This window comes from Podarcis gaigeae (genome assembly GCF_964106915.1).
Source record: "Podarcis gaigeae genome assembly, chromosome: 2".
NCBI classification, from domain to species: Eukaryota; Metazoa; Chordata; class Lepidosauria; order Squamata; family Lacertidae; genus Podarcis; species Podarcis gaigeae.
Genome location: NC_139679.1, coordinates 59,092,511 through 59,109,402, shown reverse-complemented (window position 1 = coordinate 59,109,402; position 16,892 = coordinate 59,092,511). Strand labels below are relative to the sequence as shown.

At 40.5% G+C, this 16,892-nt stretch overlaps 1 protein-coding gene across 1 annotated transcript; it reads right to left on the bottom strand.

Annotated features, from left to right (window-relative positions):
* Positions 1–1,460: 1,460 nt before the first annotated feature.
* On the bottom strand, positions 1,461–16,293 carry UBE2B (ubiquitin conjugating enzyme E2 B). Its single transcript, XM_083728662.1, has 7 exons — positions 15,817–16,293; positions 10,864–10,944; positions 10,108–10,133; positions 6,452–6,541; positions 5,005–5,093; positions 1,875–4,632; positions 1,461–1,827 (listed from the first exon to the last, which is right to left on the bottom strand). Exons 1-6 carry the CDS (start codon positions 15,858–15,860, stop codon positions 4,504–4,506), a joined length of 459 nt encoding a protein of 152 aa, XP_083584788.1. The 5' UTR covers positions 15,861–16,293; the 3' UTR covers positions 1,461–1,827; positions 1,875–4,503.
* Between the last annotated feature and the right edge of the window lie 599 nt (positions 16,294–16,892).

Below are 16,892 nucleotides of genomic sequence, written 5' to 3'. Positions count from 1 at the left end.
GGCCACCGACTGTTTCTACATATTGGGACTGAGAAAGGAAAACATTTTTTTTATATAAAGATTGGCTACATACAAATGAAAAAGCTTAGTTTCTATGTTCCACACACACAAACCTCAGCTTGAGATGTGGACATTAACACTTGGACAGTCTGTAACAGTGCCATAACTGTTCTTTCGGTTTGAAGAACTTCCAGGAGGTTGATGATATGTGACAGTCAGGGGGCAGAGAGAAGGGGGACAGTGAGGGGAGCTTTGCTTTCCTACCTCACCTCACCTTTCTCTGTTCTGAAAGTGCCTTCCATGCGAGTGGCTTTCCCTCACAGCATTCCAAATGAAACCACATGTGATCATTTAGAGTGGATAAACAAAGCAGGGAAAGGGTGAATTGCCCTCTGCTCCCAATCACCTCATCTGAAGTGGCTATTCATGTGGGGGAAAGACTGTCAGGTCAGTTTGACATGCTTGCTGGCAAAGTGCTTCCAAATGTACCTATGTCACTACTACCAGAGGCCTGCTGTCATATTAGGCTAGGAGATTCCTTTCCCCTGCTGCTACCAGTAGCACAGCTCCCCTGTGTGGAGTTGTCACATGGAGAATACACTCTGCCACATTTCAGAACATAGGAAACTGCTACCTGGGTCAGGTGTAAGGAGCCTTTGGCCCTCCTGGTGTTGCTATAACTCCCATGCTTGCTGGGATTCAGCAACACATGGAGAGGAACAAAGGTTCTCCACACCTGATCTAGCAGGTATTGCCTGTCTTCCCTGGAAACAGACTCTATTACATGTTCTCACAGGTTTGATCCAGGGTTGGTGGGGGGAAATAGTCTCTACCACCCCCACCTGACTCTGGAAAGATATTCTCAATTTTGTCTGCCCCACTTGGAGTTCATGCTAAGCACAATTCATCTCCTGTGCATATTCTCTTTGGTTGTACAGTTGTAACCTACCAATAACCTTTATGGGTAAAAGTTATGACAGGAATTTGAACTACGGAAAGAAGCAGCAGAAAATTACTGCTTTATTACTGTGTGTCTCCCTAGAAAGCGTATGACCTCTGACGTGGACTGTGGTTGGCAAGGAGAAAATTTCTGTGTTTATTTTCTTTTAAAAATATATTTTAAAAATCCCCAAACCCAAACCCATTCTCACATTTTCATAATTTTCTTATCCCAGCAACCATTACTGATAGCCAAAAATACCCACCCTAATAGCACTAGTTAATTGTGAAGCCCCTTTTCCTACTGTTGGGTTGTAAACTTCCACTATCTTAATCTGCTTTTACACCTATTATTGTGAGAGAATATGAAAGTCCTTCTTTAATGTAATGCAAGTGATTGTTTGTATTACCACCACATCTTTCCTGGCCTTCTATAAAAAGGTTAGCCACTGAGAATTTGATAACATTTCCCAATCCATTTTAGAGTTTCCATTCCTACAATTCACCAAGCAAGCATATTCTTTAGCCAAGGTAGTGTTTATCTTTCATTTAGCAAAGGCAGGACTTAAATGACCTAGTATGCCTGTTAATGAGAAGGTTGTTATAGTAACATGTATTCTGATATCAGTACATGGGTACTATTTATATAGAAGTAACATAATCTTAACCAAAACAAAGATCACACATGCATAGCAGTTAAGGAAAACTGAATTAGATGCTTGTGAAATAGCTGCAATGATAGAGCACAAAAGAGAAGTCTTGTACTTTCTACTTTGGTTATTAAAGAATTGTACTTCTAGCTGGTGATTTTGTACAAATCGTTTCCCACCATGTTCAACAGAGTACATATGAAGGTAAATTCAGAACATTTCCTAGTATTTGATATTACTATTAATGTTGACTATGGCAGACCAACACGGCTACCTATCTGTAACTATTAATGTTGTGTCTTTCATAAATCTGAGTTTTCAAAGTCATAGTAGGATTTTTTTTTAACAACTTGTTTCAGAATTGTAACTATACAATTGAATTTTGCAACTGAAATGATCTAGGATTCCAGTTCCTTAAACCATAAAGTACTAAATGCATCTGAACTTTCAGGATTCTTTAGAAGTATTAAATAAATAAAACCATATCATACTTTTCCTTAGTTTTGAATTTCTCACCATGTGACACTGGAAATAGTCATTTATTTATTTTTATAAAAATACCTTAACTCAGCAAAATTTTGCTATCACCAGTATTCTGACAGTACCCAAAACTTTTACCTTTTACATTTAAATCCATGGAAACTGTTCAAGTTCTGAATGAAAGCTTGATTCAGTAACAGACTTAATGAGGGCAAACTGAAGCTTAAACCACACAGGACAGAATGCTCCTGGCTGGTTGTAAGATAGCTGGGTTTTCAATCAGCCTTGGATAGGGCTGCACTCCCTCTGGACTTATAGTTCAGGTGTACCTTTGCAATCAACCCTGAGCCTGGATGGGCTTTGACAGCATCCAGCAGCACTTTTGCACAGCTAAGGTTAGTGCAAAAACTGTGCCTGTTCCTTGCAGTATCAGGCCATCGTTAGCACGTGACTTACTTAAATCTCATTTGGACAACTGTGACACTCCACATGAGACTGTCTCTGAAGAGTATTCAGAAGCTCAAGTTGGTTTTGCGTGCTGCACCCAGTGAGGGGGGCCAGCTGTCAGGGGCATGCAGTTCCCACGCTTTCGCAACTTCATAGGCTAGCAAGTATGTTTCTAGGTAAAACCCAAAGTGCGAGTTGTGTGGCCTGCGAAGTCCTAAACGACTTGGGACCGTGTCATCTGAAAGTCTGCATTTTCCACCATATGAAGCGCATTTGATGGGAACTAAAAAAAGAGAGGACCTTTTCAGCTGCTGCTTGCAGGCTCTTGAATGCCTTGCCAAGGAAAAGGAAGGGGCTAACCAGGCTTGACGACCTACCACCAGCAGGCAAGTACATTTTCATTTATACAGGCCTTAGACTCAACATCTGGCTTTTTAGTTATGTTGTTTGTTTTAACTGGTTTTCAAGAGGTTGGAAACTGTTTCTCCTGCCTCAATTTTATTTTGTTGCTGTTCTATTGTACTGCTCTTGTTAGGCATCTTAAGACCCATTTACTGGAAAGGTGGGATAATAATGTAATAAGCAAAGCGGAAGCATCTATGCAAAGGATTTCTTGTACTTGCTCATACCCATCATGTAGGAAGAAGTCCCATTGATAAAAAGTGACCTGGTCGTTAGAGCCATCCTGTTTTCCTCCATCTCCATTTGAAACAGGTTTAGATTCTGGTTTTGATTCTGTTAAACTGGAAACCTTGTTGTATTGATGTAGTTCCAGATTTTGCCTACAGTAAGCAAGTTAACCAAAGGCTGCATCTCATTGTGTCCCTCTACTCACAGAAGGCAGGAAAGCCATTTTTACTGCTTCTCCTTTCTCTCCCCCTCCCAAATCTACTATGGAACTGCATGAAGAAGAAGATTTGGCTTTCCATTCACAGAACTTCCTCTCTCCTCTGAGCAAAGAGCTTTCTTTAAGCAGAGGTAAAATGAGATACAAGGCAGAATTACCACCTGCATGTGATTAAAACTCAGTTGTTCGGGCATATACATAGCTATGGCAATGGTCTGCATTAGTGAATGGCAGCACTCTCTGCACCTTGTCCACTGGCTCTGCTGTGAATGGTTTTGGCCAGTTAAGAGTCGCTAATGTAATGACAAGTGTTAAGTTTGGATATGGGGCACTTATTTGTGAGTTGCATGTCTTGAGTAGCATGTCCATCTTTTTTGCCACTTTATCCTATCTTGCATGACTGGCAAAAGGCAACTTATATACCAAGCTCCCCAAAGAGAGAGCACCATATAAGAAAATGTAAATAATGTCAAAAACTGTGTTGGAAAAAAATGGAGCTCCAAGTACTTCTCTACCACACCAAAGTGCTGAGAACTGTAAGGTTCTTCCAACACTGGTGGTGGAAAAAAATATTACCTAGGCAGAATTTTAGACTGCACACGTGAAAGGGCATCTTACATCTTAACAATGTATTTTTGTAGTTAGATCTGCATGCAAGCGATCTGTGAGCCCATGGAAAACTTGAAAGAAGTGACAGAAAAATGTCTTGCACTGAGGTTATGTATTTCAGCTTTACATGAAATATTTTATATATAAAACTCTGTTAAGTGATTTTTGTCCAATTTATAAATCTAAAGAATTCAAAAATAAGGCATTCAATATTTTGAAAAAAGTACAGATTTACAAAATATGTATATTCTGTCATGAAAACTTCACACCAACATTATACACTTTGAAAAAAATACAAACAGGATATATTACAAATTTATGTAGCAATAACTTAGGTCATAACATGCAATAGAAAGTACATTAATCAAGGTACACAAGCTTTTAGAGTTTTGAAACTGAAGGGCTTATTTTTGCAAACACATCTGTATGCAAGTCAAACGTGGCACTTGAGAAGTTCTGATAGCATTTCCTATCGCGAGTTAAATTGTACATGATGATTATGAGGATGTCGGTTAATGAAGTAGTTATCTCTTATGAATCATTCCAACTTTGTTCAACAATAGCCGAAACTCTTTTTTCATATTCACGCTTGTTTTCCTGATAAAGTTGTGCAGCCTGACTGTTGGCAGGACTATTTGGATTGGGTTCGTCAAGCAGCGACTGGAAAGAGAAAAGGAAGCCAAAATTGGGGGTGGAATATAAAGCAGCAGCCATCAAAATGAAGAGATCTAACCAGAGTAGAATGCCACGTTTGAGGGTTACAACAAGCCCAGGCCCTGTTCTTGCAACATTTACATTTAATAATACATCTAAACTGATACAGTAAAAGAAAAATAACTGAATCCTTTTGACAAGCACTTCAGACAAAATGACTTACTAAGTAGCCGTACAGCTACTAGAAATAGTTCAAAATATTCACTGTAATAAATTGCTCAAGATAGAAAGGACTCAATCTTCATCAGCAATTTTCCCCATCAGCTTCTCAGATGAGTAGACTAGTATGAAGAGCAGTATGTTATTTACTAAGATTACCTGAATTGAGGTTAAAATAGATGAGACATCATACGTAGGACTCCAGCGATTCTGAAGGATATCTAAACATATGCTACCATCTGCATATACTAAAATGAAAAGAAGGTTTTAAAATTAGACCACTGTTATTTCAAGTTTATGCCAGTTTAATGCTACATGTGAACGGGTGATGCATTTCTCCAAAAGTTCAGCATTTTAATTCATATTGAAATCTTCATAAACATACATAGATCATGCTGCAGAAAATATATAGGAGAAGAGCATATTGCACACTAACTTTTCACCAATGAGGCAACCTGCAGTTAATCTTGTGTGGGCACAGGTTAGAAGTACTGGTCACTAGGCATTTTGGGAGGTAGTATCCATTTATTTATTGCTCACTTTTGGGCAGGAAGAAAATCAAAGTGAAATTCTTGTTCCCAAGACGGGTTTTTCTGCAGTTCAATGTGCTGATGGAGACTCATGACTCATAACAATCCCAATGCAAAATCTGGAGATAATTATATGAAAGGTGTTCGGTTTCCTTTGATTTGTAGCAACAGAAGAGGAATCCTCTCACTTTATCTCTAACCAATCTTCCTAACAAAGTTAAAATATATGGGTCACAAATCAGAGTTCCTCTATGCGTATGTTAGTTACACACACTGAGCAGGGAAATAAAAGTTCCTCTCCAAAAGGAGGATCCTCCTTCACATTATGGGCTTGTAGGCTCACTGTCTCTCTTTAAAACACTGTATATTGTCTAGCTACATATGACATCACAGTAAAAACAATCTCTCATTCCTCCTCACTCTTCAGCTGATGAACAGCAAGTTGCTTAGGCTACAGAAAGAATGGGAGGAAAGGTTTCAAAAATATTGTACACAGGGCCTCGATGTCTTGTCAAATGATTGAATCAGTGCTTGGACAGCATCAATACTGCTCCCTATTAACTGAGCTCTCCTTGCCTAAAAGAGAAGCAGCCATATGCTATACACAGAGGATTCAGCAACAAATTTTGAGACAGAAAGCTTCCAAAAAGGAGCACAGATATTAAGGAAGATTACAGCTCCAGCTGCAAAATTCATTAAGGCTTGGGATTTTGCAGATGTAGGGGGCTGGATCCAACAGAGGTGGCCACTCATGCAATGTATCTTTCCCCATTCCCCACTGTACCCTCCAAAACAATTCCCTTAATCAGGAAGTTCTTTTGGTCTCTAATAGAACAAACTATTTCTAAACTTAATTAGTTTCCATTTATTTTTCTGATTGCCAGTATGGCATGGCTGTTCAGTGTTCAGATATTATTTTAATGAAAGTATTGGCTGCAGGCTGTGAAGAATTTCTGTGTTAAGTAGTTGCCATGACAATTACCTTCAGCAATTGATATGGATATTAAAAGTTTGTTAAAAGTCAGAGAGCACATGCTTGCACCTAAGGTTTTTACATATTCTTCATGAAAACTTACCATTGGGATGAAACATTTTTGATAAAAACCGAACAGTTGGAGGCTTATTTGGATATTCTTCTGAAAATTCTATTACTAGTTTAAAGGTACCTGTAAAAAAAGAGAGAAAGGGGCGGAAAGGGAAACAAACAAGAGCAAATCATGTAGATGAAGCTGCTTTTAAAAGCCTAAACATGACATTTTATTTAATACATTTGTATCCCATCTCATAAGGCAGTTTAGAGTTATATAACAAAGCTATTACAAACATCTTAAGATCGCAAATATATAGCAGAAAAACTTAATTCCTTTCAAAAGCACTTATGATTAACAAGAGGGCTACTACTCTTGAAATAAAAATAAACACTTAGTCTGACATTATTTTTAGATTTAATAAAATGCTGCAGTACACAGCTATGAATAGAAATAACATCAGCATCCTGAGAGTATCTTAGCAGCCCACTCAAGAGAATATGGAGTAGAATCTAAAACTGTGTAGAAAAATATGCAGATGAATCAGGTATATTCCTTTTGAATTTCCACAGGTTGAAAATGTAACATTGGTTTGGTATTAAAAACAAAACACAAATGGAGTTAGATAAATGTCTGGCAAACCTATTCAGCTCAGATATTTATGAGTTACATAACAGGCATTTTAAGCTGGTGCTGATTAACTGTTCTAATGAACAGGTCTTCATACATTATACATTTACTACAATGAAAGTATTTCTGTGAAGAAAGCAGCATGAAATCTATGCTCGAGATCATCATGTGATATTTCTCTCTTTCACACACACATACATATATGTGAGATACAGATACATTTCAAGGATCTGAACTCATGCATTTCACACTGTTTCTAAAAATAATAACGCGTTCTATGTGGGGACAGAAGCCGAATGTGTAAATTGGCCTGAAATTATCCAGCACAGTCAAACACATCCTTGGAGAAAACGAAAAGGAAAAAAGCTGGGCAGTTGAGGACGAAGCACTATACACAAATGAGGAGTTGCACGCCTATATGTCTAAAAATGTCAATGTTTCAAAAGAAAACTTGCACCCAGGACAGTAAGTACAGGTGTGCTTTTCTTTCTTTTTTTTCTGGAGCAACTTGGTGCCCTCCAAACATTTTGGATTACAAGGCCCATTGACCTCAGCCATAATTTTATTTTGAAAGAGGTAACATTCTCTTAGGCTTCTAGTACCTACATTTTCAGCAGTAATTTGAAGCATGCCTCTTTTTTGCTGCTTTTGTGTGTTTTTCGTATTGAGAAAGGGACACTTAAAAAAAAAAAGAGAACTGTCAACATCCAGTTGACAGCCTTGAAGTCTTCACTACATCCAACTGGGTATCAAAAACTAACAGAATCTATGGACTGGGTCAGAGACAAACAACTTACCATCAAATAGATTATCAGAAATATTTGCCGTCATTTTTGTGATGACAGCCTGCGTTTTCCCTGCACTAACAAGTTCCCCTGGGCTATACATGAGAGCCTCAGGTGTCTGGAGCTTGTAAGTAGCCATTTACTTCACTACAGGTGCTAAGCAAAAATTATCTTGAAGCTCTACAAAAAACTGCTTTGCCCCACCTTTTCAACTACAACTGACAGAATCAAGTTTAAAACACACACACAAAATATGACAGGTTACAGGAAGTTGAACCTTCCGCTGATTTTTTTTTGTAGGACACCCAAGTCTCATCCACTTTACCTTCTAGTGTGAACCAGAATAATCAGTATGAGCACAGAACAGCTCTATGGTCATTAAGACTTACAAGTTTGCAGGAAACACTTATATACTAGTTCTAAATAAGACCAATACAGATCTTAAACAAAAGGAGGGGAGGAAACACCCACACAAAATTTTGGAACTTCAACTTTTAAAAAAACCCTGTTCAAGACACAACACTAGAGAGTGATAAACAGGTGGCTTTAAGTCCGCTTCACACTGCAAGAACAGCCATATACTTTACTGTGGTTATTTTCACCGAGACAGTTTTATATACAGATCAGTTCAAGGGAACGTGAAGTTGTTTTTATTTTCAGTATCAAAAGAGGAATCAGGATCATGTGCTATGGGCAAAGCCAGGCATTACCAAAAAAGCATGAAAAATGTTGGAATGAACTAATGTGAACTTCTCCCCAAATCTTAGCAGGCTCTACTGAATACAAGCTCAAAATCATACTGAAGGTCTGGTTTTAGGTACTGTCCTTGAGTGGGGCTATTGCACGCTCGCTCTCTCTCTCTCTCTCTCTCTCTCACACACACACACACACACACACACACACACACACACACACTCCCACCACCCCGTGGGCCCACTCTTTTCCAGTTGAATATCACATTTGGAAGACACCCAAGTTGTCCATCAACAATTATGTCTGACTGCTTTATTCTATGCCTAAGTGCCTTGTTGATGGAAACTGTGGCTAAAAGCCAAATAGCTACTTTAGCGATGCCCAAGGTCTTGGGCATGCTCAGTAATATTTTTTGGGGGGAGAGGGGAACAACAAAATTTCAAAATCTATTTTCCATGTGTCGTGGGGGAGTTCTATTCAAGAAATACAAGTCCAAAGTTCAATTGAACAAACAGAATTTGTCTCGGGGTTCTTTGGATCCCTGTCTGTTATGTCAGGGTCTCCATTTTGGCAAATATGCAATTGTCACTGGAGATAGGAATTTTGGAACAGTCAGAGGGAGCTCCAGTAGAACCAGCTGCAAATTCAAGCATTAAAATATTTCCAAATTGTCTGTCATGGTTAATTTATAACTCCTCCAGATGACCCAATTTTAGATTAGGGATGTGACAACCTACTTCATGAAACCATCGACTGATTAGCACTTTGTGTTCTCGAGCTGCAAACCTAAATGATAAAAGACCCTTTTAACTAAGTGGATTTTATTTATATTGTACAGTGCAATCCTAAACAGGTCTACTGAAAAGTAAGTTTTGTTGACTTCAATGTGACTTACACTCCAAGATGAGTTGGGTTAGGACTGCAGCCTTAGTATTGTGGTCAAACAAGTAAATTTACATGATTTAAAGTACTAGGACTTCTTGCTAATAGGCACTGTAAGAATAATGGGCTTTAAAACAGGTAGTTGGTTTTTGTTACCAAGGTTTACATGTATTACGGGTAGGGAGCAAGTGGTACTGTGGTCTAAACCACCAAACCTCTTGGGCTTCCCAACTGGAAGGTCAGTAGTTCGAATATGCATGATGGGGTTAGTTCCCATTGCTCTATCCCAGCTTCTGCCAACCTAGCAATTTGAAAGCATACCAGTGCAAGTAGGTAAATAGGTACTGCTGCCACGGGAAGGCAAACAGCGTTTCCGTGTGCTCTGGCAATCGTCACTGTGTCCTGTTGTGCCAGATGTGGTTTAGTCATGCTGGCCACATGACCCGGAAAGCTGTTTGCAGACAAACGCTAGCTCACTCAGCCTGAAGTGAGATGAGCGCTGCACCCCAAAGTCTCCTTTGACTGGACTTAACCATCCAGGGCTCCTTTACCTTTGCTTACATGTATTACTACAACAAATGGAATGTTATCCTCAATATAACAATATCAGACAACTATTACAGGTAACATATGGCAACATAATGCAAGATTCCTGTGCTTAGATTCTAAATTTCAGAAAAGCTACCAGAAGCAAAAAATGTTTTAAAAGCTTACCATCTTCAAAGGGAGTACCTTCTGGCCTGGAAAGAGAGATAATACAAATTAATTATTCCTTAACTGTAAATGAACAAACAGAACTCACAAGCTATCGTCTGCCATTTAGGTTCCCATAAAGCAATGGCCAGTAGCTTGGTATAGAAATGTGTTACTGAAAATATATTTGATTCCCAAACTCTAGATATTGCAGTGCCTCTGCAAAGAGTCTCACTTGCAAAGCTATAATTTGAGACAATACATTCACTGGAATTTTCAGCCAAAGTGCTCAGCTTGTTCCACTCTCAATTAAAAGCGCCATGCTTGTACAATTAAATGCTATATCGTAAGAAAGCTTAAAAGAGAATGATTTGAGAGGGATTCAATTTAGTGCTAAACATATTGCTCCATCAACACAAACATTTGTGGCCCTTCCCCTCCATGTTGTTCAGGGGGTTCGCCTGACCCTACCCCCACCCCCACTTTGGGCATGTGTGTGTGCAAGGTAGGAGAGGGGGAAGCCCCACTGAGCTAGCAGAAGTCCTTGCATGGGCTTCCACTGGTGGGGCTTATTACTTGAATCCTATCCTGTATGTTCCATGTTGCCCTGTTAGGCTGAATACTCTGGAGTGCAAGACTGGGCCCTAAACAATCTGTTTCCAATGATGTGCTCAAATGTTTCAGTCATCACTTACCATTTGTGAAAGTGACACAGAAAATAAATAACTTAGAATGTATTCATTCATTTCCTTTATAATGAAGGTAAGGTTCACTTACCCAAAAATAACTGCATTCCATTGCATTATGTTGTTCTCAGATGGTGCACCACTGACCCCCACGGGTGGATCTTCCTGTAATCTTGAAAGAAGAAAGCAGAATGCATGGAGACATTACAATCCATAGTGTATACACACTATTCCAGCCAGCCAGCCTATCAGCCATGCCTTCCTTTATGATATTCCACCCATTCCTCCTCCCATCTGGTTTTCTGTCTCCTCAGTGGTCAGCCAGCATTCTGTGGAACATAGGAAGCAGCCTGAAAATGAGTCTTATCTAGTTCAGTATTGTCTACACTAACTGATAATGGCTGTCTTGGGTTTCAGGCATGGGACATTCCCAGCCCTACTTGGAGTTCTTGGGGGGCTGAACCCGAGAATGCTTATATGCAAAAAATATGCTCTGCCACCAAGGTTCAGCCCTTACCACAATCCTGGACTGAAGTTCCTTGTTGCCAACCTAATCTTCTGCACTCATTCTTTTACATTTCAGCACAGAAAACACTCATATTTTGTCTAATTTACTTTAACTGTATAGGTGTCTATGATGATTATCCTCTTTTCTACACTTGTAAGAGGAGGAGAGTTGGGGACACTTGCACATCTTTTCTCAGGCTTAGCACTTCTGGTGCCTGATGTAAGCAAAGCTTGTCTGTTCAATTATGCCACCACGAAAGTAGTGTTGGTAGTCAACCTGAGATCAGCTTTGTGGTGGCTATTGCTGGGTACTGAGGCAGGGACCATCTGCATCCAAATAGATGCTCTACCAGCAAGCTGCGTCCTTCTCATGAGCATTCAGACCATCACTTGAAGATAACTATACGGAAAATGAACTGTTATTTGTTTACATATTGGCAAGTATCTACTGAAGCCATAAATTATGTCTGTTTGAAACACAGAACATTACTGAAACATCAGGCGAAATCAAGACCCTTTATTCAGCTGGTTTGTCAGCTGTGGGTTAGCTCCACTATGGTGGCTCATGCATTGGTGACCTTTAGGATAGACTAACGTAATATATTTTATCTGGGTTTTCAGTAGAGAAATGATGATCATTCATAATATCTGTAGTGAGACAGTACTGTTCTATTTTGGTTGGTGGAACAATTTGATTTCAGAGTGTGCTGTGCCAGCCCATTTCAACCCACCTCCATATGTTACTCCATTAAAAAAAAAAGTCCCAACATGGTCAAGATACATCTTTTTTTAAAGTCACTCAGTTCCTCAAGCCGGATTACATGCAGGGACATCTCTTAAAGAAAAGCTGAAGAGACAGAGTGAACTCCTTCCATGTGGCAAATATGACCTCCACATGCTTACTTTATGTAACACAAGAGCTTGCCTTGTTATGCCAGTATTGTATACGGACATTTTTACAGCAGAACTGCAATATTAGTGATAGTCTGTTAATCATGTTTATTTAAGAGTTTGCAACATTTTGCAGAGGAAAATTAGAGATTTAAGATACTGAAATAATTCTCTGTCAGTAGCCCTCACATCAAAAAGTACATTTCCATTTACAATGGTACTTCGGGCTACATACACTTCAGGTTACAGACTCCACTAACCTAGAAAGAGTGCTTCAGGTTAAGAACTTTGCTTCAGGATGAGAACAGAAATCGTGCTCTGGCAGCGCGCAAGCAGCAGGAGGCCCCATTAGTTAAAGTAGTGCTTCAGGTTAAGATCAGTTTCAGGTTAAGTAAGGACCTCCGGAACAAATTAAGTACTTAACCCGAGGTACCACTGTATTGGGAAGGAAGACTTGCAACAGAGTGGCATTAGGAATAACAGCAAATTAACAGCATGCTGCATTGTCAGTCTACATACAGTTCCTTGCCCTTAAAACTACCCTGCATTCATACAGCTCACTTCTTGGAGCATGCTCAGTTCAATCAGTTTAATGTCAACAGCACAAGCTACCTAAAACCTTGGCTGGAGAGCAAAGGAACGTGACTTCTTGCTACATGATAGCCAGCTTGCATGCCAGTGTCTCAGCAAAAGCATTAAGCCCCATGTGCTGTTCAGAGATAGCTTTGGTTCTTGAAGCTTCATGAACACCATGCTGTGAAAAGCCTTCAGCTATGAAGATTTTGCAGCCCTGACTGGGATTTCACATGCAAACAGAGTTAATTGAAGATTAGAGGGAGCACTACTAAGTCAGCCTAAATGAAATAAGACTTAAGCAAAATATGCCTTCCTTAACTCAGATGGCTTGAGTGCCAAATACTCAACATTTATATAGAAAATTTCAAATGTTCAAAACACTTCACATACGTTATCCAAGAATATTTAAAACAGTTGAGGTGAGCTTTGAACTAAGTGTTTCCTGACATGAATCCCAGTTTCTATGTCAAACCAGCTATCTAGCATGCACTTTGAAACAAACACATTTCATTTTGAGATTTCTAGTGCCAGATATTTCCCCATTCAGTAGTTAAAATGTCTTCATCAATAGTATTACGAGGAGTTGTTTAACAAATGTCTAGGCTAGGGATCCCTTATAGTTAGTGCATTTTATGTCCTCTTTCAAAAGGACTGTCCTAGCTCACACAACACTGGATTTTAAAAAAAACAACCCTAGCAAGTTAAGTGCAGTTTAATTTCTAATCATAACCTTTCTAACTTTTGTGTCAGTTTTCAAAACACTGGTGCCTTGGTGAAAATATTGCTTGGTTCTGGGGTCACAATTTTTCATGTTGTTCCAGATGCAACACAAGTTGTCTTAGGGCAGATTTTAAAATTTAAGTCAGTATAGTGAAACCAGTAAAACAATTATTAAAACTAACCTGGAAGTATAAAGGCCTAGTTCCCATAGTGAAACTTAGCTTCAGTTCCTGAAATTAATTCCGATACATTTATTTCAAAGTAAGCCTTGCTGATTTCAATGGAATGCATTCAAGAAAACAGTTCAGGATCACAGCTTTGTGCAATACTGCATTGTTGGATACGACCACCGTGTCACAGCACCAACCCATTCTGTGGCATGGCATAACCACATTTGCCATACTGGGGAAATACAACTATCTGCAGTCCTATGGCAATTCAGCAGCAACTGGATCCCATCTTAAAATGTGCACCTGTTCATACAATTATTTTGTTTCTTTACTCCTCAAATTTAAGCAAAGTTGGAGACCATCTAGCTGTCTGTACACTTAACAACATCCATGCTGTAATAGTTCCTGTGTAATGTTATCTAAACAATATTTAAGTATTCAATGTACATATTGTAATTTTATAGAATATGCACAGGTTTCTTTGTAGAATCCATTTGCAGTGCCAGGAAAAGCATATTTGGATAGGATGTCTTTCTTGGCAACCTGCTTGAGAAAATAAAATGGCCATTATTTTGCCAACTTCAGCATAACCTTCACAGATGCCTCCAGATGTCAGTAAAAGCTAAGAGGCAAAGAGCAATTATAGGAAGCAGCCCTAAACAAACACGGAAACAACACAAGCCTCCATTGTAATAGGCACAAACAACTTCAGTGTGAGAAACTTAGCATTTTCTATAAGCCACGACTAAAATCATCGCATTCACTTAAGTACAGCCAGCATTCTCCCTGCTTTTGAAGAACACAGCTGGTTACATAGCAAAAATTTAAAAATTCAATGTTTCTCTCTACCATTTCCCCTGCCCCCCCCCCCAGGAATTCACAGGCCAGCCTTTTAAAGAGTTTATATTTATGAGAAATAATTCATATACCAATTCTCTTTGAATAGTCCATGTCATAAGGGAACAGAGTAGAGTGAATACCAAATGCACTGAAACTCTACTCTGGAGCAGATCCTTGGGGATTAAAAGATTCAACATAGCTAAACGAAAGAGGGGGACACTGGACTGGAAGGAGTTTTATTTACAGCTCCACCGTTGGCTCACTGGGTAACCTGAGGCTGTGACAATGGCTTCTTTTATTTTTGAAGCATCACATTGGCAAGATGCTTTGGGATCAGTGGATGAAGAGCATAGAAAAACTCTATTAAATGGAAATAACAAAGCTTGCATTTAATACAGCTCTGTGGCCTACCAGTTTCCTTCCTTAAAAAGAAAAGAAAACCAAACCGCTGAAAATCAATCATTTCTTGGGCATACCATTTACCGTGGCTTTTATGTAACAAACCCGTTTCCACACTCGGCAAACCCCAAAGGCAGCTTGCATGCTGAGTACTTGGAGGGGTGCGGGTGGGTGCAGGATAGAAAAAAAACAGGTAAGAGGCGACTTCTTAAAACCAGTGACCTAATGACTATTTTGCATAACGTTCCATGCTATAAACAAACTGGCTCCCTAGGTCATTCCCCTGAGTTGGGGAGGGGGGCCTTCATCTGTACCTGTGACGTGGTCAATCCAGTCTATTTCAATCCAACTCCCTTATATCAACAAAACAAGTATTCTACAAAGGGGCGGTCAAAGCCAAAAAATAGGGGAATGGTCTCTCGAATCAGTTTGGCCTCTCTCTTATTTTGGGGAGGGGAGGTTGTTTTGAAGAGAGAAGAGGAAAAAACCCCATCAAGCTTCTTAAGTCTTTTGTCTAGCACAACCCTTGTTCTTATAGAAGCACCTTGACTTTCTTCTTCTTAACAGAGGAGGAAGGGGAAGGAGGGAGGGTGGGGGGCAGTCTGGGTGCGGGGCAAGGGCAGATCTTTTCGAGGGGAGGAAGTGGAAACTCTTGAACTCTTTGTCCTCCCCAGCAGGTTTTTTCTGGGGTAGAGACGGACAGGCGAAATCTAGAGTTCTTCTTCCCCTCCGCCCTAAACACAGAAAGCCCCCCCCCCAGCTCCTCTGGAAGGGCAAAAGGCAAAGGTGAGCAGCTGGGCTCTCACAAGGGGGTCCCCAAGAGCGAGGGGGGACCCCTTCCTCCTCCTCCTCCAGAGAAGGCGGGAGGGAGGGGGCGCATTCCGGCCCTGGGAAGCAGCCAGAGCTCTCGGGAGGAGGAAGGAAAGTGGAAGAGCGCTTACCTCTTGAAATCTCTCATTAGCCTCCGCCTAGCTGGGGTGGACATGATGCTCCCCGCTCCCCTCGGCTGCCAAATGAATCCTCGGGCCTCCCCACCTCAAAAAAAAAAAGGCCTCAGCACCGCTAGCAACGCCGACGTCTCCCTCCCCGGCGGCCGCCTGCTCTCGCTCTGCTGCTTCACAAACAACTCCGCAATGGCGTCTCCCTCCGCCGGTGGGGGAGGGAACCAGCCGCCCTTCGCGGCTGTACCACTGCGCCTGCTTGGGGAGGGGACCCAGAACGCCTTAGGGATGTACCACTGCGCCGGCCTGAAGGGGGTGAGAAGGCTTTTCTCTCTCTAGCTCTCTGAGCGCGAGGGTGTCGCCCTGCGCTGTGATTGGCTCTCCTGTCCTCCAGCAGGGCACGGGTTGCTGCGCGGATATATTTTGCAGATCTCGCCTACAGCAGCCTTCGAAGGCGGAGCAGCGGCTGCCGTGCGTGTGCCTCGGTGCGGGCAGGAGGCGTTGAGTTGTCAGAGAGTGTAGTGACGGTGTTTTTTCGGGAAATCATTGTTCCCTTTATTTCTTAGCTGTCACAATATCGTTGTTTATTACTTAGCTAAGGCTACCGCCCTAGCTCTACTTACCCTTTTGAATTTTCTCCGAAGTAGAAATGGTTTGGGTTGCACTGTTAACCGACTACTGTACATCCTTATATAAAAGTGCAAAGGTAGTCTTGTTTATCTAAAATCCAAAGTTGAGGAAATGCCTTTATTGGAGCCAGCCAAAATGTAAAACAAAAATAAACCCATCTTGAGCTTGGTTCTTAAACTAACCGTATGCTGCAACATTTTAGCCTCCCGTTTGTACTTTTTTGGGTATTTATATTTTTCGCCTCTCTGTCACAAATCTTACCTTGATGAAGTATTGTGAATAACTCGGAACACCTGCCACAATTTCGTGGCTTTTTGGTTGGTCTGAATACAGACTCGTCCAACAAGATTTTTTACATTTCTATAGCTGCTGTATAGCAGAAATTCTCGTTGCAACTCTGAAAGCAAAATACAAAACCACAATATTAAAATACAGTATAGAGCAAT